Raw genomic sequence first — 22319 nt, forward strand, 5'->3', positions numbered from 1 at the left:
CTCTTCTACATCAGTCATCATCAAAGGTGGTCAGGACAGGAACTCAAGCAAGGCAGGAACCTGGAGTCAGGAGCTGATGTCGAGGTCATGGAGGGGAGCTGCTAACTGGCTTGTTCTCCTTGGCCGGCTCAGCCTGCCGTTTTTTTTTTTTTTTTTAATGTTGTTGTTGTTGTTTTTTAAATATATATATATATATGCACACATATATATCTTATTGATTCTTTGTGGAGTTCACACCATGCATTCTTCTCCCACTTAAATTCTTCTCCCCTTGAATCTGCCCTCTGCCCTTGCAACCCCCCCAAAAAAACCCACCAATATTTACAAGAAAAACCAAAAATCCAACCAACCAAACGAAGAATGTTTGGAAGCTGTAGTGTAGCCTGTTGAGTCACACAGTTTATTTACCCTTTAGTCCATTCATCTTTTCTTGTAAGTGTTCATTGCCATGAGTCCTTGGTCTAGTTCTAGGCCTCTGGCTTCTGTTAAGCTATTGAAAATGGGCTCTCTGGGACTCCTTGGATGTCCTGTTGCTGTCCTACGTTATGGAGATGCTGCACTTTTGAATCTATAGGTTCATCCCCTTCACATGCACCAACAGTTCATATATGGAGTGGACTAACTCATAGCCTGGGTGGTAGCTTGGTTGGTCAGCCAGCCAGCTTTCCCCCATTGTCACTTTTCAGGTGAGCTCTCTGCACTGCATTGGCTAGCTTGCCCAATGCAGCCTACAGCAAGGGGCAAGGGCCAGTTCTCCTGTTCTTAGGTCCTCAGATCTAGCTCACTCACACCGCCAGGGCCAGTTCTACTGTTTCGCCAAGGCAAGGTTCAGGACCTTCTTTCCTGAATGTTGTAGGGACTATACAGGGGTGTGTCTGTCAGTCTGTCCAGCTCTCATGCCCTCATTGCTGGCTCATATGAGACTCACCTGTGTCCCCAACCACACAGTCAGCTCCATTGTGCTGTCAGCTTGCTTTCTTACAGAAGCCAGGACCACCAGCCCAGGGATGGCACCACCCATAATAGAATGAGCTCTCCATCAATCACTCACTAAGAAAATACCCTACAGACTTGTCTATAGTCTGACATGTTTTCTTAGTTGAGGCTCTCCCTTCTCTGATGACTCCAGCCTGTGTCAAATTGACATAAACTACTCAGCATGATGAGTTTGAGGTCAGCCTAGGACACATGAGGCCCTGTTTTAGTAAAAAAAAAAACACCATCAAAACAACATCAACAAAAAAACCCCAAATACTTGCTAGAACTGTATTCGTGAAGGTATTTAGCTTTTTCTCAAACAGTAACATGCTGGGTAAGCAGCAGAAGCTATTTTGGTTGCGGTCATTATACCTTCTTTAGCTTTTAGGTTTATGAACTCCATCCTTTTTTCATTTCAAGCTTTGGATCTATCAATTGTGTGAGTCTCTGTCTTTATTTTAAGCTTGAAATGGTCTTTCAGGGATTATTATGGTGCCAGGCATTGGTGGCTCATGCCTTTAATCCCAGCAGAGGCAGGTGGATCTCTGTGAGTTTGAGGCTAGCATGGTCTACAGAGTGAGTTCCTGGACAGCCTCCAAGAAATACAGAGAAACCCTATCTCGAAAAAAAAATTATTATGGTATATCAAACACAAAATTGGTTTATTATTTTATAACTGATTGTTTTTACTTGCTGCAAACTATCTATCCAAAATGTTCTCTGTTACCTTGAAGGGGATCCAACCACAAATGAATATGGAGGTGGCATTAATGTTTCTGATGGTGTATCTTGGGGTCAGCTGTAACAGCACACTCCTTAACACCTAGAAACTGTGCTAATACCTAATGGTTTCCACATGCTTTCCTTTAAGAAAAGGAAAAGTAGTAATTAGAGTCTCAACAATTTAGCCACTTTTTGAGTATAAACAAATTTTAAATCTTAGGAAGTTCTGTTTGTTTTATTGTATTGTTTGGTTTGCTATTTTTATTACCATATATTGCCCAAAGTTCTAGGCTTTACTCAGTTATTTTCTTTCACTTTCCAAATCTCTAATAATCCTTGTCTGTTTCAGGGTTTTTTTAAATACTAAATTCCACCTGTGACTGGAAACATTAGATACTCTAATTCTGTCCTTTGGTGACATGGTTTTGTTTTTTGTGACTGAATAAAACTTCTTTGTGTGTGTGTGTGTGTGTGTGTGTGTGTGTGTGTCAGAGAGAGGAGAGGGGGAGAGTGGCATCATATGCCACAGTGCATGTTTGAAGGTCAGAGAACAACTCATAGCACCGATGTCTCTCATTGTACCCTGTGAGTTGTAAGAATCAAGCAGGTTATCAGGCTTGGCAGCGAACACCTTTACCCATGATACATCCTCTCATCCATATGTACTGATTTTTAAAATTTTAATCTTTTGTCCAAAAAAGGTTTCATATTTCTATTTTATATTGGTGTCTTATTCTAAACAAAAATTACATACTATATTGTTTATAATGCCATATTTTCTTTTTTATGCACACTTTGTTTCTGGCTCTGCCCATACCCCATTCCCCTCTAGCATGCAGAAAAAGGCAGGTAGCAGGATGTGATTCATAACTGTTTGGTGAGGTTTGACTGATGGCCTCTTCCATGGCTCTTTACAACTTAAGGGATAGAATTGTTTTTGAGTGGGGCAGATTTTTATTGGTATTCATTTGTATTACCAATGCCTTACTATAAAGGTCTGGAACAGACTAGGCAAATCTGTGTTACTTGAGCTTACATGCAAATGAATAAAGCAGTTAAGTTTCAAAATGTAAGAAGTAATTTTTGCTATTGCTTAGCAGTACACATAATATAAGGGAAGTCTGAGGTAATGTACTTAGGAAAGGAGCCACTCTTTAGTCCTATCAGCTTAAATGATAAGAAAAACCCAGCAGGATGAAGATCATTCCACAGGAGACATAATGTGCTGCTCCTGAAATGGAAACACTTGACTTGATGGAAGAACAGCAAAGGGAGCGGTGAGGCCATCCCTGGAGACTAGAGAGCCTTAGTGATTAGACGTTCAGAAAAGGTTACTTTGTGATAGTGTGACAATGCTAAGAGAAAAAAGCCCATTAAAGGATCACTAAGTGCATTTGTTTACCAGGATGTTTTAAAAACTGTATCACATTGACCATTTCACACGAGTGGTGATTGATGGTAGTTCTGAGCTTGGTGAGCCAGCTGTTCTTCAGTGCTCAGGTAGTAACTGCAGCTTTGGTATGCTTTGTGCAGGCGGGCTGAAGAAAGGTGTAGAGATATGCTTTCTGGTCAGTCAGAACCAAGATAAGATGATGCTGAAGACAAAATATGAAATTTAAACTTAGGCTGTTAGTTCTTTTACATATGTAAAAGGTCGGACCTGTATGGGCAACCTTATTTACAGATGAAGAACTATAGTAAGGTTCTGTTGCCTTTGAGAGAAAGTAAGATCCCTGTGATATTGTTATCTGGCTGTAAAACCCACAGAACTGTTTGCTGTAGGTATAATTAGAGTGCAGGATATTTGTACCATCAACAAAAGCCTAATGACAACAGTGAGAAAATGGCTCTCTAAAGTCTAAGTCTTCCTTCAACTGTTTCTTATTAAAATTAAGTGTTTTGGACTGTCTTGTTACTAAGATTGTCTGTTTTGGGCTGTCAAGATGGTATGAGGGTATAGGCACTTACCATTTAATAATCTTAGTTGAATACCTAAGACCCACATGCTGGAAGGAGAAAACCACTCGTAAAAGTTGTCTTAGACACATGTGGTATTGTACTCCACCTTCTGATAAAAAAACAAAAAAAACAAATCCCAACACAACAATAGTCATTATTTTTGTTTATATTGTGGAAATAGAACAGCAAAGATTTTTTTCCTTTGGGTAGACTAGTTGTCATCAGTGAACATTAACCAAAAAGTTCTGACTGGAGAAATGTCTTAATGGGTGATGTGCTTGCCACAAAAGTGGAAAGACTCTTAGCACCCTTGTAAAAATCCTGGTATAGTGGCACACACCTGTAATCTCCACTTTGGGGACACGGGCCGGCAGAACACTGGGATTCACCAGTCAGCAAGTCTAGCCAGGTGTCTTGAGTTCCAGGCTCAGTGAGACACTGTCTCAAAAAAAAGAAAAGAAAACGAAAGAAAGAAAAAGTAGAGTGACTATAGAGAACACTTGGTATCAACCTCTGGCCTCTGCTTATGCACACAGGTACACACACACACACACACACACACACACACCCACACCCACTCACACACCAGCTATATACAAAGTAGTACCATAAAATATTTATCTAAACTGTTCCCTGAAGCCCATTTTCATTTTCAGAATGAGTTATAGAGACTCAATATAGCTAACCCCCCATCCAACACATACTCATGCACGCACGCACGCACGCACGCCCACATGGCCAGGCCTGGTAATTTAGGCCTCTGATCCCAGCTACATGGGGAACTGGACAAAACATTCTATCACAAGTTCATGGCCTGGATACATCACAACAGAGCCTGAGTACCTTAGTAATATTTTCAGTATGGAAGGGTTGAGAGTGCTTAGTGCCAGAAGTACCAGGGAAAGCTTCATTAGTGGGTAGTTTGGCATAGCATAGCACTTAGGACCTGGTCAATGGAGTGAATGCAGTTTTATGGGAGCAATATAAAGAAGGTAAACATAAAAGGAGAACTATAAAGCTTTGGCTCCTAAGAAGTAAAGGTAAGTTTAAATATAAGAGCTCCTACAGATAGACAGAAGTGTTTCTTCACCTGATTCTGAGATGGGAGTACCAACTGAAGAGGCAGCGCCTTATGTTCCCAGACCTTGGGTGTAGCTTTCTTGGAAAGGGCTCAGCCTCTGTTCACTGAATGTTCAGAGAGTTTGTAGTGTATTCCTGGGTGACCTTGCAGGATGTTTGCTGTCTCGAGTGTCTGGAAGGACATCTGTGGGAGGTATCTTATTTGGAAGCCTTGTACTGCACAGCCATTTGAGAATAGCTTTAGATAAGTCACTAGCCACCATGTCCTCATGCTCACCAAGTAGAAGCATTCCAGAGGGGTGCAAGCCAAGACTTGCAGGGTCTTCAGGCCACTCTGCCTGCAGATTTTCACTTGCTATTATTATTTGCTGATCTGATTGATTTGTACATTGTAATTTGCTACATTGTTTACACAGTTGATAGTCTAAGGAGCCTTTATTTCCAGTGAGTCCATTTATATAGAGTATAAAAATTTCTTCAGACTATTGCATGCCATCTTTAACAACCTTTTTTATGATTTTTTTTAAAATTTAAATTAGAAACATGGTTGCTTCACATGTCAATCTCGGGTCCCTCTCCCTTTCCCTCCCCTCCTCCCATGTCCTCCTAACCCCTCCCATACCCCCTCCTTTCCCCAGGGAGGGTGAGGCCCTCCTTGGGGGGTGTCCATAGTCTGTCATTCCATCCAGGGCAGGGCCTAGACCCTCTCCCAAGAGTCCAGGCTGAGAGTGCATCTCTCGTGGGATGGGCACCCAAAGACCATTTGTATGCCAGGGATAAATACAGATCTACTACCCAAGGCCCCATAGATTGCCTAGGCCTCCTCACTGACACCTACATTCAGGGGTCTTGATCAGTCCCATGCTGGATTCCCAGGCATCAGTCTGGGATTCAAGAGCTAACCCTTGTCAGGTCAGCTGTTTCTGGGGCTTAAACCTGCCCAGTCTTAATGCCTTTGGTCATCAGTGCTCCCTCTCTGTCACTGGATTCCTTGAGTGTTTAGCTATGGCTGTCTGCCTCTGCTTCCATCAGTCATTGGTTGAAGGTTCTGTTTCCCAGACTCTCTGGCCATGGGATTGTAGGCTGGCACTCCCCTGATCCATGTCTAAAATCCATATATGAGAGAGTACATTTCATGTTTGTCTTTTTGTGACTGGGTTACCTCACTCAGGATAGTTTCTTCTAGTGCCATCCATTTGCCTGCAAATTTCAAGATTCCATTGTTTTTTTCTGTTGAATAGTACTCCATTGTGTAAATGTACCACATTTTCTCTATCCACTCTTCGGTTGAGGGGCATCTAGGTTGCTTCCAGGTTCTGGCTATTACAAATAATCCTGCTATGAACATAGTGGAACAGATGTCCTTGTTGTATCAATGTTCATCTTTTGGGTATATGGCCTAAGAGTGGAATTGCTGAGTCTTGTGGTAGGTTGATTCCCATTTTTCTGAGAAATCTCCATACTGATTTTAAAAGTGGCTGTACGAGTTGGCACTCCCACCAGCAGTGGAAGAGTGTTCCCCTTTCTCTACATCCTCTCCAGCATAAACTGTCATTGGTGTTTCTGATGTTAGCCATTCTGACAGGAATAAGATGGTATCTCAGAGTTGTTTTGATTTGCATTTCCCTGATGGCTAGGGATGTTGAGCACTTTCTCAAGTGCCTCTCAGTCATTTTAGACTCCTCTATTGAAAATTCTCTATTTAATTATGTAGCCCACTTTTTAATTGGATCCTTTGGTATTTTGGAGACTTGCTTCTTGAGTTCTTTGTAAATTTTGGAGATCAGCCCTCTGTCAGATGTGGGGTTATTGAATATCTTTTCCCATTCTATGGACTGCCTTTTTGTCTTGCTGACTGTGTCCTTCGCCTTACAGAAGCTTCTCCGTTTCAGGAGGTCCCATTTATTAATTGTTGATCTCAGTGTCTGTGCTACTGGTGTTATGTTCAGGAAGCGATCTCCTGTACCAATTTGTTCAAGGGTACCACCCACTTTCTCTTCTAAGAGGTCCAGTGTGGCTGGATTTATGGTGAGGTCTTTGATCCGTTTGAACTTAAGTTCTGTGCATGGCGATAGACATGGATCGATCCACATTCTTCTACATGCCAGCATCCGATTATGCCAGCACCATTTGTTGAAGATGCTTTCTTTTTTCCATTGTATATTTTTAGCTTCTTTGTCAAAGATCAGATGTTCATACATGTATGGGTTGATATCAGGGTGTTCAATTTGATTCCATTGGTCTACCTGTCTATTTTTGTGCTAATACCAACTTGTTTTCAGGACTATAGCTCTATAATAGAGCTTGAAGTCAGGGATGGTGATGCCTCCAGATGTTGCTTTTTAACAACCATTTTTATAGAGCTTTTCGCCAACCTGAAATCCATCACTCAGTGGAGCCATGCTATGTACAGGTTAAAAGAACAACAAGACAAAAACAGGCCAGCAAGATGGTTCAGTGGTTAAAGGTACTTGCCAGGGAAGCCTGGTTGACCAGTATTTAATCCTTGGACCCTTTATAAGGGTGATAGAGAAATGATTCCACAAAGTTGTCCTCTGATCTTCATATGTACACCATGGTGTTGCTGACAACCCACATAGGATGCTTATGTACACTCACACATATACACAAATAAAACAGTTAAAAAAAAAAACCACACACACACACTTGTACCCTTCTGAGGAAGAACGGGATGCCTTGCTAGCTCTTTGGAGCCTGATTTACTTCTGGGCAATGATGAATGTGGTAGATAAACATGGCTCAGAGCTCAGTGCAAATTCATGCATGCATGCATGTCTGTATGCCTGCATGTGCCATAGCACACAACTTATAATAGTTTGTTCTCTTTCCTGCCATGTGGGTCTAGTGATAAAACTCAGGTCATCAGGTTTGGTGGCAAGGGTCTTCATCCAATGAGTCATGTTGTGTGCTCGCTCCACCTTAGTTTTAATTACTAACTTTGGTAACTGAACATATCCCTTTCCCCTGGTTTTGAAGTTATTTTGTCTCTTCAGTTCTCAACCCAGTCTTTTTCAAAATCCTTTTCTCCTCATGTTCTTACTGTAATAATTAGTCTCCGGAGCAGAGAAGAAGAGAGAATTTCTAAACCTGGGGCTGTCTCAACTCCTGTAAAACATGTAGATGACCATGCAACCAAAGCAGTGGAAGAAGTTACAGTTGAAAAAAATGAAAAGCAAGCACCCACTCTTCCAGGTAAGTGTGACCAAAAGACGCCTTTGATATCAGACAGCATCAACTATCATCATTTGAAAGATGCAGTTGTTCAGATCTTAGCTGTGAATCTCTGCTTCTACTTCTGCTTCTGTGTCCATCACTACTGGATGAAGGCTCTATGGTGGCATTTTTAAGGTAGTCATCAATCTCCTTTTAGGGGAAGGGCATTTAAGGTAGCCTCTCCACTACTGTTTAGATTCATAGCTGGGGTCACCCTTGTGGATTCCTGGAGATTTTCCTAGTGCCAGCTTTCTCATTAAGCCCATAACAACTCCCTAGATCAAGGTATCTCTTTCCTTTCTGTCCTTTTCTGTCCTTCCCCCAACTCTACCTTCCTGATCCCTCATGTTCTCCTACCCCCTCCACTCACTGCTATCCCCTCTCCCAATTTGCTCAGATCTTGTCCTTTTCCCTTCTGGTTTGGGGGGTGGTCCATATTTGTCTCTCTTAGGGCCTTCCTTGTTTCCTAGCTTCTGTGGGATTGTGGATTGTAGGCTGTTTATCCTTTGCTCTATATCTAATATCCACTTAAGAGTGAGTACATATCTTGTTTGTCTTTCTGTGTCTGGGAATCAAAGGGGTAAAGACCATGTTGGGGAAACCCACAGAAACAGCTGACCTGAGCAAGTAGGAGCTCACGAACTCCAGACTGACAGCTGGGGAACCTGCATAAGACCAAACCAAGCCCCCTGAACATGGGTGTCAGTTGGGGGACTTGGGAAGTCTATGGGACCACTGGCATTGGAACCAGTATGATCCCTAGTGCATGAACTGACTTTTTGGAACCCATTTTCTATGGAGGGATATTCTCTCAGCCTAGATACAGGTGAGAGGGCCTCTGTCCTGCCCCAAATGATGTGACAGACTTTGGTGATCCCCCATGGGAGGCCTCTCTCTCTCTGAGGAGCGAATGGGGGGTGGGATGAGGATATAGTGGGGAAGTGGGAGGACAGGAGGGAGGGAGAACTGGTATTGCTATGTAAAATAAGCTTGTTTTTAATTTACATAAAAATTAATTAAAAGGGGGAAAAAAGAAAGATACAATTGCTGTTACCAATGCGAATATTTCTGCATATACCTTTCAACTTTTTTCTTATTAGGGTAAGAATTAGTATAGATAGTAACCTTCGTGAATGCTTTTATTTTATTAATAAATATTATGTTTATTAAATATAAATTTTTCATGTGTAACAGCTGCTTGCAGTGAGTAAGGATGTTTTCCAACACTACTCATTAAAGATAAACAGAGCTGAGGGATAACCAAGTGCTTGCTAAACTGTCACTATGGTTCATCACACGTTACTACAGAGACGGCAGGGGGAATATTAGATTGTCTTCATAAATTTAAAAGTGAAGTTATTTCTAGTATTAGAACTGCTTGCTTCTCTTGTGTCTGTCTTACTGTAGTTGACTAGTGGCAGGAATGACTGTTAGAAAAGCTTTTGCATAATTAAGAATGGTAGTCCAGAGAAATATATGGACACTTTGATAATTATTTTTCTGTTACTCTTATTCCTGCCCTTATCTCATGGGTCTTATTAAGTTCTGTACAATTTAAAATTTCTTTTTCTTAGAACCAAAGCCTGTGTATGCCCAAGTTGGACAACCAGATGTGGATTTACCTGTTAGTCCTTCTGATGGTGTTCTGCCTAATTCAACTCATGAAGATGGGATACTTCGGTAATCCAAATTTCAAGCCACACTGTTCTTTGTGTTTATTAGACAGTTGTCAGTGTGAGAATTGAAAGTCATGTTCCTACAGCATTGTGTAGTGGCTAACAACAAAGCAACCTTTTTTTCTTTTTTTTAAATTGCCACCTTCTCTTACCTAATTCTTAGGTCAGTAATTAAAGAGTAAAGATTGTTTTCTACTAAGATAACAGAATGTCCACAAGCTTTCTGAAAAGTTAAATACTTGTTGATCAGCACTGACATTTTGGGATGATGTCTTGTTTCTTATGAACCTCCTGTGGTGTGTGACATGCTTATGCACAGGGTCCCTGGCCATAGTACCAATAGCACATCTTCAGAATAGTCTCCAAGAATATTTCAATGTTCTGCCTGGAGGAAAATGATTTCTAGTTGAGAAAGCTGTTCCAGAATAAGTTTGTGAGTCCGTGCCATTTATTTATTACTGTATAGGTAGAGTTAATATAAATTTTGTGAGCAAAATTTAAGCCTTCATGGTCTTTAAATTTGTTCCTTCTCTCATAAAAAGGACATGATATGTGTATACTTGAAAATAAGCACATTTGCTAAGGTGCAGTAGACCAAAAACTCTTCGCACCCTCAGTATTTTCTGTACAAAAATAATGTATGGGTTGTTCCCTCAGTACCTAGGCAGAAGCAGATAGCTTTAGAAGTAGGTGAATATAGCACAAATTTAAAACAGTTGATTTTTAGTGTTAGTAATGATTGATTGAAACACACAGAATGAATAGGCCTAGTCTCCTTTGTTAATTCTTGGGGATTGCTTGAAATTGTAGAGGATACCAAAGAACTGCTTCTTTGAAAGCCCTGAAGAGCGACTCGAAGATGTTCACAGTAGTAGTAGCTGAGCTATGAACGTCTTTCATGCAGGTAGTTAGTGAATTTGAGGGAAAAGAAATAGGTAGGTTTTGTCACTGCACATAGTTGATAAAATGCAGAAAGGGCAGAGTATAAAACTTGTCGTTTTCCTGAAGCTGTTGTCCAGCATTGCTTTTCAGAAACCAGACTTTATTTTTAAAGTGCAGATCTACTCAGCCACACGAGACATTCTCAACTAGTCAGAATTAGAGGAGGATTTCCAAGGACCTAGGAGTTTTCAGGAAAATATTTAAAAGACCTAACTGTGTATTCATTATTTTTGGGCGAAGAATCCATGAGATATCTTTGACTTGGTTAGGAAGTAGAACACCAACACAACCAAAGGACTCAGATCATTTACAAACATAGCTGGTAAATACTTTCAGGATGGGTCAAGGGTGCTAGGAGTCCTGACTGTGACCTGTCCAACCTGTGACCTTTTGACTTTTATGTCTAGCTGGTTCCCAGGTTAAAAAACACTATAGCTAGGCATAGTGGCACAATACTTTAATCCCAGCACTCAGGAGTCACAGGCAGGTAGAGGCCAGGGCTGCATAATGAGGCTCTTTTTTTTTTTTTTTTTTAAAGGAAGAAAGAAAACAAGATCAGATCAGTGGTGAATATTTTATGAATTGTAAAAGCTATTGCAATTTTTAACCAGTCAGTTCAAAAGTACCAGGATTCTCTCTCAATTTATTCATGTGTATGACTGAAGTTTATTTTATGTTAGATTTTAATAATTTGGTAATTGATTAATAAATTAAGAGGAAAGAGACCTTTACTTTATACTCAAAATAGTGAGAGTGAGGTGATAGTTCCTGAGGAATGTAAAGGTGATGACAGGAACTTACACAGTGCAGCCTCTCCCCCCCAGTGTCTTTGCTGTGAGGCTGTCCTTTAAGTTATGCCTCACTGTTGCTCCCTGCTTGCATAATAGAGGGACATGCACACATCTGGTCCCTCATTTCTTCCTAGGGAAATAAGGGACAGAGATGGGTGTTGGGCTGATTGAGAAATGTTAAATAATCCAATGTTCTTATTTCAGAGCTAAAAAGGGCTGCAGATTAAGGGAAGTGCAAAGAGCCTACCAGTGGTTAAATGTAAACCCATGTCTATTGGTTGTAGAGACTATAACAGACTGTACATTTCTCATAGTAAGAAAATTACTGAATCTTATGCAGCAGATTCTTTTACTTATATCAAATGAAGCTTTATTTAGTGGGATTGGTTTAGAAAAGTAGTTTTTTGTTTTTTAGCTATTGGGAATTTGCCGTATATATTTTCTCAAGAATAGGGGAAACGTTGTTTATAAGGAAAATTATAAAGTAGTCATAAAAAGTTATTATTTCTCCATCATTTAAATATTTCAAAAGTTACTTTCTAGTAAGAAATTAGAAGGCCTAATAAATCTGGATTTGGATCTAATACTAGGTTTTGTGCAATAAACGAGTGCTGTCTATGTAGGAGGCTTGAGAAATGATGGTCCTTTATTCCATTCTGAATGTAGTTGTTACTGTAGCAGCCTACTGTGACTTTTAACTGTTTGAAATGAAATATCTGTTTTAACAGGCCCAGCATGAAACTGGTAAAATTCAGAAAAGGAGATAGTGTGGGTTTGCGACTAGCTGGTGGAAATGATGTCGGAATATTTGTAGCTGGCGTTCTAGAAGATAGCCCTGCAGCCAAAGAAGGCTTAGAGGAAGGTGATCAAATTCTCAGGGTATGTCAGTATATCATCTTATGTGAATTTGAAAGTCTTAGATCATCAGATGCCAGGCATAATAGACCAACTGTTGTGATTAGGTTATAATTTATGTGCCATCTCTTGAACCACCTAAGTCTCACATTAAGAACTGATTAGGTCTAGCCTGTGGTAGACTGCTCACTTGCCCTTCTGCCTTTGCTCTCGTTTGTTTGCTGCTTCATTAAGTTGTTAGTGAGGTTCTATTGAGTCCTTGATAGTCATAGAACCTATAAGGAAACAACATTTTCGATCCCTCTACTGTCTGCCAAATAGTCTTTTAAAGGTTCAGTTCAACATTTGAACTGGCAAGACTGCTGGAGATCACAGCTTGTGAGCCAGCTATTTTGGGTATTATTTTCCAATGGGAGTGAGTAGTCTTCATTGTAGTCCTGGCCTCTTGGGCCTTTCTTATTTCAGATCATGGCTAATTTCCGGGAGAGCTTGATCTATTTGTAATCTCTAATGGTGCTTTTCTCCTCTTCTTTCCCTGTCCCTTCCATGACTGTGTTGCCTAGCAATGATAGTGTCTTCATCTGTCTTTCACTTCTCCTTTTAGAGTATCCAGATGTTTGTTTTATTTATACATATATATGATTGATCTGCTTGGTAAACTCTGTCCCAGTTTTAAAATCAGAACATCAGTCTATCCAGTGAGGGTTGTGAATTGACTGTTTCCCCATCTCTTCTCTTTGGTGCCTCCATTCTTCTGTGTCTCTGCTTTCAGCCTTCCTCCTCCCTGTGAGGAACTGAGTCTCCCATGCTCTACAGGACTGCACCTTGTCCACCTCTTCTGTCCCCTCCCCTCTGGCTCTCTCTGGTTCTTCAGGGTCTATTTCTCCCTCTTGCTGTTGACTGGTTTAAGGGGTGGTTGAGTTCCTTCCTTGCCTTTTTTATTTTATTTTATTTTTAATCATTGTGGCCCTGCAGTCTGGCTTTAGCCACTACTGAATCCGTGTTTTTGTGACCATCACTGACCAGAACCAACTTTGATCCACATTTTCTATCATTTCTTAGCAGCATTTGCCTGTCAGACCTCAAAAGCTTTCTCCCTGAGATGCTGTCACTTGATCGATGCTCCTGCTGCTTTGACTTTTACAATTTGGAGTCTACATCAGTGGTCCATGCACCTCCGTGGCTAGTCTTCATCTCAAGGGGGCAGCCTACAGCCAGAATCTTTTCACCTGGTGTACTGGCCTGTGCTTGTGGCCTGTCCCTGTGGCTGCATTCATCTGGTCCTCCTTTCCCTTCAAACAAGCATGTCAGAAAGTCATGTCATTATCTCTGACTTAGCAGTTTCCTTCTGACGTGTGTGAGGTTCCTCCTGATAATATATTCCTTGTTCTCAATGCATTTATGTCACATTTGAACACAGCATGATGATAATGCTGACTATTGAAAATTCCAGCTCTTATTTTCTTGCCACCTGTTTTGAGATCATCAGGGAATAAATGTATTATCTAAAAGCAGCTTCTTAATAGCTCACTTTGGGTTTTATATGAAAGTAAGTAGTGCATTTTGATTTTTTACCTTTTGACCTTTTTGTTATTGTTGTTGCTATTAGTGGAGAAAAAAAAATTCCCAAAAGGTAGTGGAGAAAATTCCTGCCTGTTTGTAATCCTACACAGTTACTGGTGAAAATTGGGTAGATTTCTTTTCAACTTCACTTTGGAACTTAAGGAATTTACTAATATAAGTAGACATTGACTTGACACAGAGTCTCCACTACAAAGTTGCTGTTACTGGGACAACATAATGCATATACTGTCTTACTGATTATTATTTTTTTGTGTGTATATCATTTCCTTTTTGGCAATTAGTAAAAAAGTTTGGCTATATGATACCTGTGAAGAATGAATGTAGAATTTTAAACCTAGAACTTTCTCACAGTGGTAAATATGCATTGTCATTTTGGGTTTAAATTGATTAGATTTTTAACAGGTTATCATTAATGTCAATTATAACTACTCTGAATTTACATTTTTACTCATCTATTTTACTTTGCATCTGCATATTTTAAATTAGAGAATATTATACTCTCTAAAATTTAAAAAACTTCCCTACTAAATATATAGTATTGTCAAGCCAGATAGACTTCGTGCAAATAAAAACATTTACATTTCTAAAAGCAGCAGCACAAATTTGTGAAATTTTTATTTTAATAGGTGAATAATGTAGATTTTACAAATATCATAAGAGAAGAGGCCGTCCTTTTCCTCCTCGACCTCCCTAAAGGTGAAGAGGTGACCATACTGGCGCAGAAGAAGAAAGATGGTAAGACAGTGTCTGAAATGGGGCTAACCTGTAGGAGTTGGGCGCCTTTCAGAGGCTAGTTCAGTTGTTCAAAGTAAATGAGAATCAGGTGCGGTAGCATACCTATAGTCCCAGCACTCAGGAGTCTGGCACAAGAGGATCACTCGTTCAAAGCCAGGCATGATAACTTCCTTCAAAAAAGAAGTTCAGCTCGGCATGATGACTTAGGCATTGTATCTAAGTATTTGATATCAGAGGTAGGTGGATATTTGTGATTCAAAGCTATCCTGGTCTGCATAGTGAGTTCCAGGACAGCAAGGGCACAAGCTGAGCCCCTGTTTCAAAACAAACAAGACAAATCATTAAAAATGTATTTCAGTGCCTGGCGGTGGTTGTGTACACCTTTAATCCCAGCACTCAGGAGGCAGAGGCAGGCAGATAAACATGAATTGAAGGACAGCTAACGCTACACAGAGAAACCTTGTCTTACCAAAAAAAAAAAAAAAAAAAGTAGTTCAATGTAAATCATTCCTAGTAATGATGGAGTTTGTTAATCTCAGTTAATTTTGTTTATTTAAGGTTCTACAGTCTTATGCTGTTCTTAATAGCAGAGCAAAAGAAATAGGACAAGCATTTGTGGCATTATGATTTATGTTAAATGTCAGCCAATCCTTAAGCCATAGAAAAATATTTGTCTTATTAACTTTTGGAATTAAATAAAAATGTATGTGGATAGCATCTAAGTTTTGTACTGGTGTTTTCTAAGCAATACACAGAAGATTAGTGTCATTTTAAAGAATATTTAGCATTTCTACTGAAAATAGAGGGTTTTGCATTTTCTTTTCCTTTTTTTTTTTTTTTTTAGCTTTGGCACCTGACATTTTGGGTCATTTTTTTTGTTTGATGTTTCAGAATACTTCTTGTGTCCATGCAGTTCATGAGAAGCTGTATTTCATTCCGTTCCCTGCTCCAACACACTCCATTTTTCATTTGTTCTTATGTTCTGTGTTTTTGAGATACGGTGTTTCCTGTGGCCCAGTTAACCTGGTCCTTACTGTGCTGAAGGGGTTGATCTTGAACACCTGGTCCTCCTGGTTACCTCCCTGAGTGCTGGGGTTGTGGGAGTGAGCCACTTCACACAGTCTATCATGCTCAGTTGGAACAATCAAACTCTCCTGGAAGAGCTGAGAAACAGAATTGCTCTTTGGAGCATTTGCAGATCAATTAGATGCTATAACAGGAAGCAGAGATGGAACACATTCCTCTCTTTCTGCATCATCTCATCATGTGCAGAATGGATGTACTACTTTATGAGATAATGTTGAAGAACAATGAGATGAAAGAATTCCAGACACAGAAACGAGCATTGACTGGGTACTGTATGTTGATGTGGGCATTACCAGGAGCATCTTCACATAATGTCTTCTTTGAAAATTGATATTTTTATCCTAGTAAGTATTGATTAATGTGTTTCTTTTGATTCCTTAGTTTATCGTCGCATTGTAGAATCAGATGTCGGAGATTCGTTCTATATTAGAACCCATTTTGAATATGAAAAGGAGTCTCCCTACGGACTTAGTTTTAACAAAGGAGAGGTGTTCCGTGTTGTGGATACCTTGTATAATGGAAAGCTGGGCTCTTGGCTTGCTATTCGAATTGGCAAGAATCATAAGGAGGTAGAACGAGGCATCATCCCCAATAAGAACAGGTATGAGCACTTGGAAATTCTTATACTGAGATAGATGGTTTTGGTGTCATTGAGGAATTTGGGGAATACAGATTTGTGTTTTTCATTGTGTTCATTTACTATAGTCATAGCTGATTTAGTTTATATAAACTATTTTATTAAATCTGTTGATGTAAACTGCATGTGGAGTTTTGATATTCTGTTTCATGGTGGATTTTTTTCCTTGTTGCCTTTTGAATACTCTTGTTTATTTTCTTCATTAGAGCTGAGCAGTTAGCTAGTGTACAGTACACACTTCCAAAGACAGCAGGTGGAGACCGAGCTGACTTCTGGAGATTTCGAGGTCTTCGCAGCTCTAAGAGAAATCTTCGAAAAAGCAGAGAAGACTTGTCAGCTCAACCAGTTCAAACCAAGTTCCCAGCTTATGAAAGGGTTGTTCTTCGAGAAGGTAGTTTATTCCTGTACATACCATGGTGTCTCTTTTCACGGCAGTATGTTTCAGAAAGCAGACATTATAAACTCTGTCATTATCTTTCTATTTTTTCTCCTAATTTCTTTCCAGCTGGATTCCTGAGACCTGTAACCATCTTTGGACCGATAGCTGATGTTGCCAGAGAAAAGTTGGCACGAGAAGAACCGGATATTTACCAGATTGCAAGTGAGTAGATACAGGCTCATCACTGACCTTTGGTAGATTCAAGCTCAGCACTGACCATCAGTAGACTCAGGCTTCTCCCGTACTTATAATGATTTTTTTCTAGGAAGGAAGAAGCCATAGGATAGGAACATTGTGTCTGTTGATGTGAGTACTACTGCTCTCCAGAGGATTGTGCCCAGTCTTTTGTTAGGAGACCCATTAACACTTACTAGTACTTTACCCTTTTTATATTGCTTTTAATGGGTTTTGATGAAATTTAATGAAGATGCTTATTTCTTAAAAATCGGACAAGTGATAATAAAATTTGAGGAGATTAAAAAATATTTTCCTACTGACCTTTTTTCGGAAGTCTTTTGGTTATTGTATAGCAGAGATTATTTCATCTGAAGAACCAAGTTTGTGGATTTTACATTGAGGGAAAGCAAGTGTGAAGGTTTCCAGAAGTTAGCTTTAGGGAACTAGTACAGTGATCCACTCAGATGCTATCACAGACACACATGATTAGAGATACTCTTTTGAGTTAAGGGCTAGAAGCTTTTTCTTTACCTGAAAGTCACAGCTGATTGCTCTTCCTCCATGTCTGCTAGGTTTAATGTTGCTCTGTCCTCCTGGGACATTTGTCTTCTGGTAGTTGTATTTTCTGACTTCACTTGTCCTTGGAGCCTACGATCCTTTCAGACCTCTACTTTTTCTGGTCTGAAACACCAGCTTCTCTTCCCTTCACATTTCCCTTTGTGGCCAGAGTCACAAACATTGTTGTTCTCATAGTGAAGTTAAGTAGCACACTTCTGTGGTGGTGGTCTGGGGATTGGTCCCCAGCTGCAGTAGACATTTTATGAGGTAGTAGAGAAGGCTGCCAGGATGACAGCTAGGCTGCCTCACAGTTTCATCTCCAGCTCCTCATATCCTCACCGCCTTGACTCTGTTCCTATAAGAAGGTGTCTGGCTGGAAATCCCCAGGCCATTTGCCTCAGCGTTGTTGAGTTCAGCCCATTGGGTCTGACTGGTTCTCTGCGGTAGCTTCCCCATGTCAATGTGGAGACCATAATTTTTGTGTCACTGCAGATGACAAGGGGGGGCATCCTTAAACCCATAAGCTCAGGAATTTTTACAACCTGTTTCTTTGATTGAAGGAACACTGAAGAAAAAATAAGCATTTTTAAAAAACTCAGATTTAAAAAAAAGTTTACATATTTTGTTTGTAGCAAATAAGAGTTTATTGTAATTTTACTTTCCTGGCTGTAAAAACAGTCATCAGTGCCATTTTTAAACTCTTCATCTCATGTTATAGGTGAGGTATTTATCACATTTGATAATTTTTCCTCACATTGATAGTTAAAATAACTTTTTTATTCGTGTTCTAATTTTTCATTGTTAGGCTTATTATTTTGGTATGCTATCCTTTCTTTTTTTAATTGACTTTTTTTAAGTATCACATCAAAATGTTTATCTTGATTGCTAAAGTTCTTGGGTGCTTCCTTACAACTAAGGAAGTACCTCACCTGCCTTTTATTAACCCTGGTTCTGTTGGGAAACATATTGTCTGATCTAGTATAGGCAGGTGTTCTGGGGTCAGAGGTCAGAGAGTACATGCTACCTCTCTCTGCAGTTTCCACCTTTTGTAATGGAAACGTTTTTGCTTTTTACAATACATGAATAGGGACTTTCCCTGATGACTTGCTACTGACCTCTAGTGGATAGAATCCATACTGCGAAACGTTCCACAGTGTACATACAGCACAGCCCCATAGCCAAGTGTTATTCCAACGTGTCTGTAGTACTCAATACTACATTGACCTAACCAATGGAAATAATGATGTTGTTTTTGCCCTGTCTTCATGAATAGAAAGTGAACCACGAGATGCTGGAACTGACCATCGTAGCTCTGGCATTATTCGCCTTCATACAATAAAGCAAATCATAGACCAAGTAAGTTATTACAAGTTGACCTTTTATTAACAGTGAACCTTACGTTTTTGATGAGGAGATTTAATATGTAACAAAGGAGAATTTTCCAAACATATTATTGGTGTAACCTAAGAAAATGAGGCTCTTACTGTAGAAAAGCATTAATAATACTTTCAAGAGGATAGTTTTGATCTACATCAGAAGAGCCTTCGTTGCTATAAAAATGATGATGTTTGGATGTGATTGGCAGTTTGCTATAGCGGTGCAATTTAGAATGTCAGGAACATTGAGTTGCTACTCTGACTTTCACAGACTGAGAGCAGGTAATGTTAACCTGCAAGTGTTAGGGCTGAGTCTTAAAGATAGCCAATGAAAAGGGTTGGAAGTTACTGAATTAACTTCTGATTACAACTTTTAATGAGTGCTCCTGAGACATAGCAGTCACAAGGTTTGACTAATATTGAAGGATAGCAGAGCCTGAGGCTTTTATAGAAGAGAGTGATTTTTAATGGTAGTTTTTATCTTTGTGTTTTCCTTCCTGTCTCTAGGACAAACATGCTTTATTAGATGTAACACCAAATGCAGTCGATCGTCTTAATTATGCCCAGTGGTATCCAATTGTTGTGTTCCTTAACCCTGACTCTAAGCAAGGCGTGAAGACAATGAGGATGAGATTATGTCCAGAGTCTCGGAAAAGTGCCAGGAAACTATATGAACGATCTCATAAACTTCGTAAAAATAATCACCATCTTTTTACAAGTGAGTATATCTAGAAATATAGAAGTAAAATGTTATTTTGTTCAAATGCTGAAGCTTTCATGATCTCTACTTAGAGAGCCTGCTGTTGATTTAAAAGCTAAAAATGTATGGTTGAAAGGAAAAGGATATAATGAATGCCTACATAGAAATTTGAAATAGCTGTATACCTTAGACTGTTGGTAGACAGGGTTGGATGATTTCTCCTCACTTGTGGCAATGTTATAACCATAAAACTATATTGCTTGTTCATTTTCAGCAACAATTAACTTAAATTCAATGAATGATGGTTGGTACGGTGCCCTAAAAGAAGCCATTCAACAACAACAGAACCAGCTGGTGTGGGTCTCTGAGGGGAAGGTATGGAGCCTCCTAATACTTTTTACACTCTGTACAACTAATATATATGCCTCTGAGTTACCATTCTTTTCTTACTAGATAAAGATGAAGTCATTTGGAAAAGCTAGCCTTTATAATGCTTTTTATCATTTGTATGTAGCAGTTATAAAGCTGAAAGCTTCTTATATTTCCTACTCAACCAAATGACTAATCTAGTGGGATCCTCTGTTAAAGAATTCTCAGATTACACTAAAAACAATTTGACTCTATCCCTGACTGACCAGGGAGAAACAGCTTTGAACTTGGCTTCTTCAGTTTACTCCTTGAAGGGGAAGGGATTTATGGCCTGAGTAAGGGGTGGGGGTTCTGTAAAGACAGGGAATGTGTGGGAAACACAGCCCCTAGTGGCTATCAGGAGTGTTGCAGGCTCCACAAACCCACTAAAGCTCCAGGAAACACTGAACTGTGCCCTCACATTTAACCATAGAAATTCCCTCCACCTCCTTCCAGTGGCACTTGTAACATCCTTACAAACAACTGAAAACAATAAACAGACTAGTGATCTTTTTCTGGCTTTGAATTTTGGTTTTACATGTACCCAGTGACTAGTTAAATTAGCTGCTTCCTGTTGTTAGCCTAGTGTATAGCAGTCTTTGATGGGAAAGATCTGTTTGGAGAGGCAATTGTTTCCTCAAGGTAGTTGTTAAAGGTTTTCTTTGTTTTTAAAGTCTTCTACATTCATCAGGTCCATGTGGTTGTTAGGGGAATACTGAGAGTCCCTCTGGGTTTTTGGCTTGTTTTCAGTTAAGTTTTTATATTGCCTTGTTGGTTTGAGTTCCATGTTTTGCCCCTGCATGGCCCCTCCCTCCCTCCCTTCCTCTGCCTGGCTACTGTGCAGATGCTATGGCCATGCATGATGCATGCTTAGTGAGTCCCTATCCAGAAACATGTGACCTCTTCAAGAAAAACTACTAAATGTTTACAGCCAGAGGTAACATGACTGTTCTCAACTACATAAAGCATCAGAATCATAATTGTTCTCACTGTGCACCAGCTTGGGAGATGGACTGTGTAGATGAGGTAATAGGCCCCTCTGAGTAACTCACAGGTCAGCTTGGACACTGACAGGAAAATCAAAGTGGAAAACCTCACTCCACCAATTCACAGCAACACACTAGGGTTTACTTGGTAGCAGTTGATAGAAGGATTGTCTTTTTTATGCTAATCATCTGCAGCTACCATTCTCTTAGTATCCTTTGCCAAGTAGAATGCCGATGTCCTTCACTCTTGAATGGAATTCTTAAAATTAGTCTATAAATGTATTCCCCAAATGTACAAGGTTATACATATCTGCCTGCGAGTTTAAGTCAGAAATCTTAATTTCCAATAGTTTCTCTTTGTGATACTTTTGTATGCTTAACTTGGTTTGGTTTTTAAAATAAATACCCCAACCTTTTACATAAGGAAAAATACAGCATTTAATATTGTCTAGTTTGATGCATTTTATAAATCAGAGAAGTTATTTCAACTTAAATTAGACTTAGTTTTTCTTCCTGACAATCCCATCGAAATATGTTTTATAAGAATAGACGGATTATTGAAGAAAATAAAATTTTCATTTTCACCAACTTTCCTGAATTAACCACAGAATTGCCACAGAGTTACTTTTTTGCAAGATCTGACACACTCTTTATTGTCCCTGTAAAATCAAGAAGTATCATCCTGAGATTTTCTTAATAGTAAGATAAAACATTTCCTACTTCAAAACAGCCCATGGCTCTTCCTCACTCTGTATTTCAAGAAGCTAGCTAGCTAGATCGATGGCTTCTGTGATTCTTCTGCAAGCTTTAAACCCATCCCAGCAAGTTGGACATTAGAGTAGATGGCAGGAACACTTCTCTTGAGCTGTTATAGAAGTTAGAGGGCAGTGGGAATGAGGATGTGAAAAATGCCGTTGTGGAGATCTGGCTTCCAAGACCATGATCTTGGCACAGCCAGCTCACAGAGCTGTACCACACCTAACAGTAACTTCTAGTGCATCTGCCTAGAGAATGTATCTCAACATTTCTCACATAGTCCATGCTATAATGGAAGAAATCCTTGTGATTTCAAGATTCTAGTTCCATCACTTCTCAGGCAAGATCTTCAGAGACTTGCTCTGTTTAATCCAAGTACTGGTTTCAAACTGGTATCCTGTGACATTCCCTTTCCCTCATGTGCTTCTCATTTTCTTTCTGATCTGTTCTAAAGCTCATCACCACAGACTGTTAGGAGTTAACTCAAGTCTTAGTCACTTGCAAAAGAAAAATGCAGCAGTTTTCCTTGGTCATCCATTGGCAACTACTTCTGTGAAAAACAAGATGAAATATCTTCTTAATCAAGGTGACCACCCTGCAGATGGTGGCTTCCTATTGTTTCATAAACGCCTTAAGGCC

General features: G+C 39.7%; 1 protein-coding gene across 11 annotated transcripts in view; it reads left to right on the forward strand.

Annotated features, from left to right (window-relative positions):
• Tjp1 (tight junction protein 1) overlaps positions 1-22319 on the forward strand; it is a 241058-nt gene that overhangs the window by 199888 nt on the left and 18851 nt on the right. For all 11 annotated transcript variants that reach the window (XM_013123893.3, XM_013123894.3, XM_013123896.3 and 8 more), the window contains 10 exons: positions 7814-7953; positions 9549-9654; positions 12112-12262; positions 14449-14557; positions 16025-16244; positions 16487-16671; positions 16786-16881; positions 18728-18810; positions 19338-19548; positions 19805-19905. In XM_013123893.3, the coding sequence (XP_012979347.3) occupies positions 7814-7953; positions 9549-9654; positions 12112-12262; positions 14449-14557; positions 16025-16244; positions 16487-16671; positions 16786-16881; positions 18728-18810; positions 19338-19548; positions 19805-19905 (1402 nt within the window). The remainder of the gene's footprint in view (positions 1-7813; positions 7954-9548; positions 9655-12111; positions 12263-14448; positions 14558-16024; positions 16245-16486; positions 16672-16785; positions 16882-18727; positions 18811-19337; positions 19549-19804; positions 19906-22319) is intronic.

The sequence above is a fragment of the Mesocricetus auratus genome, unplaced genomic scaffold, assembly GCF_017639785.1.
Source record: "Mesocricetus auratus isolate SY011 unplaced genomic scaffold, BCM_Maur_2.0 Super-Scaffold_4256, whole genome shotgun sequence".
Classification (NCBI taxonomy): domain Eukaryota; kingdom Metazoa; phylum Chordata; class Mammalia; order Rodentia; family Cricetidae; genus Mesocricetus; species Mesocricetus auratus.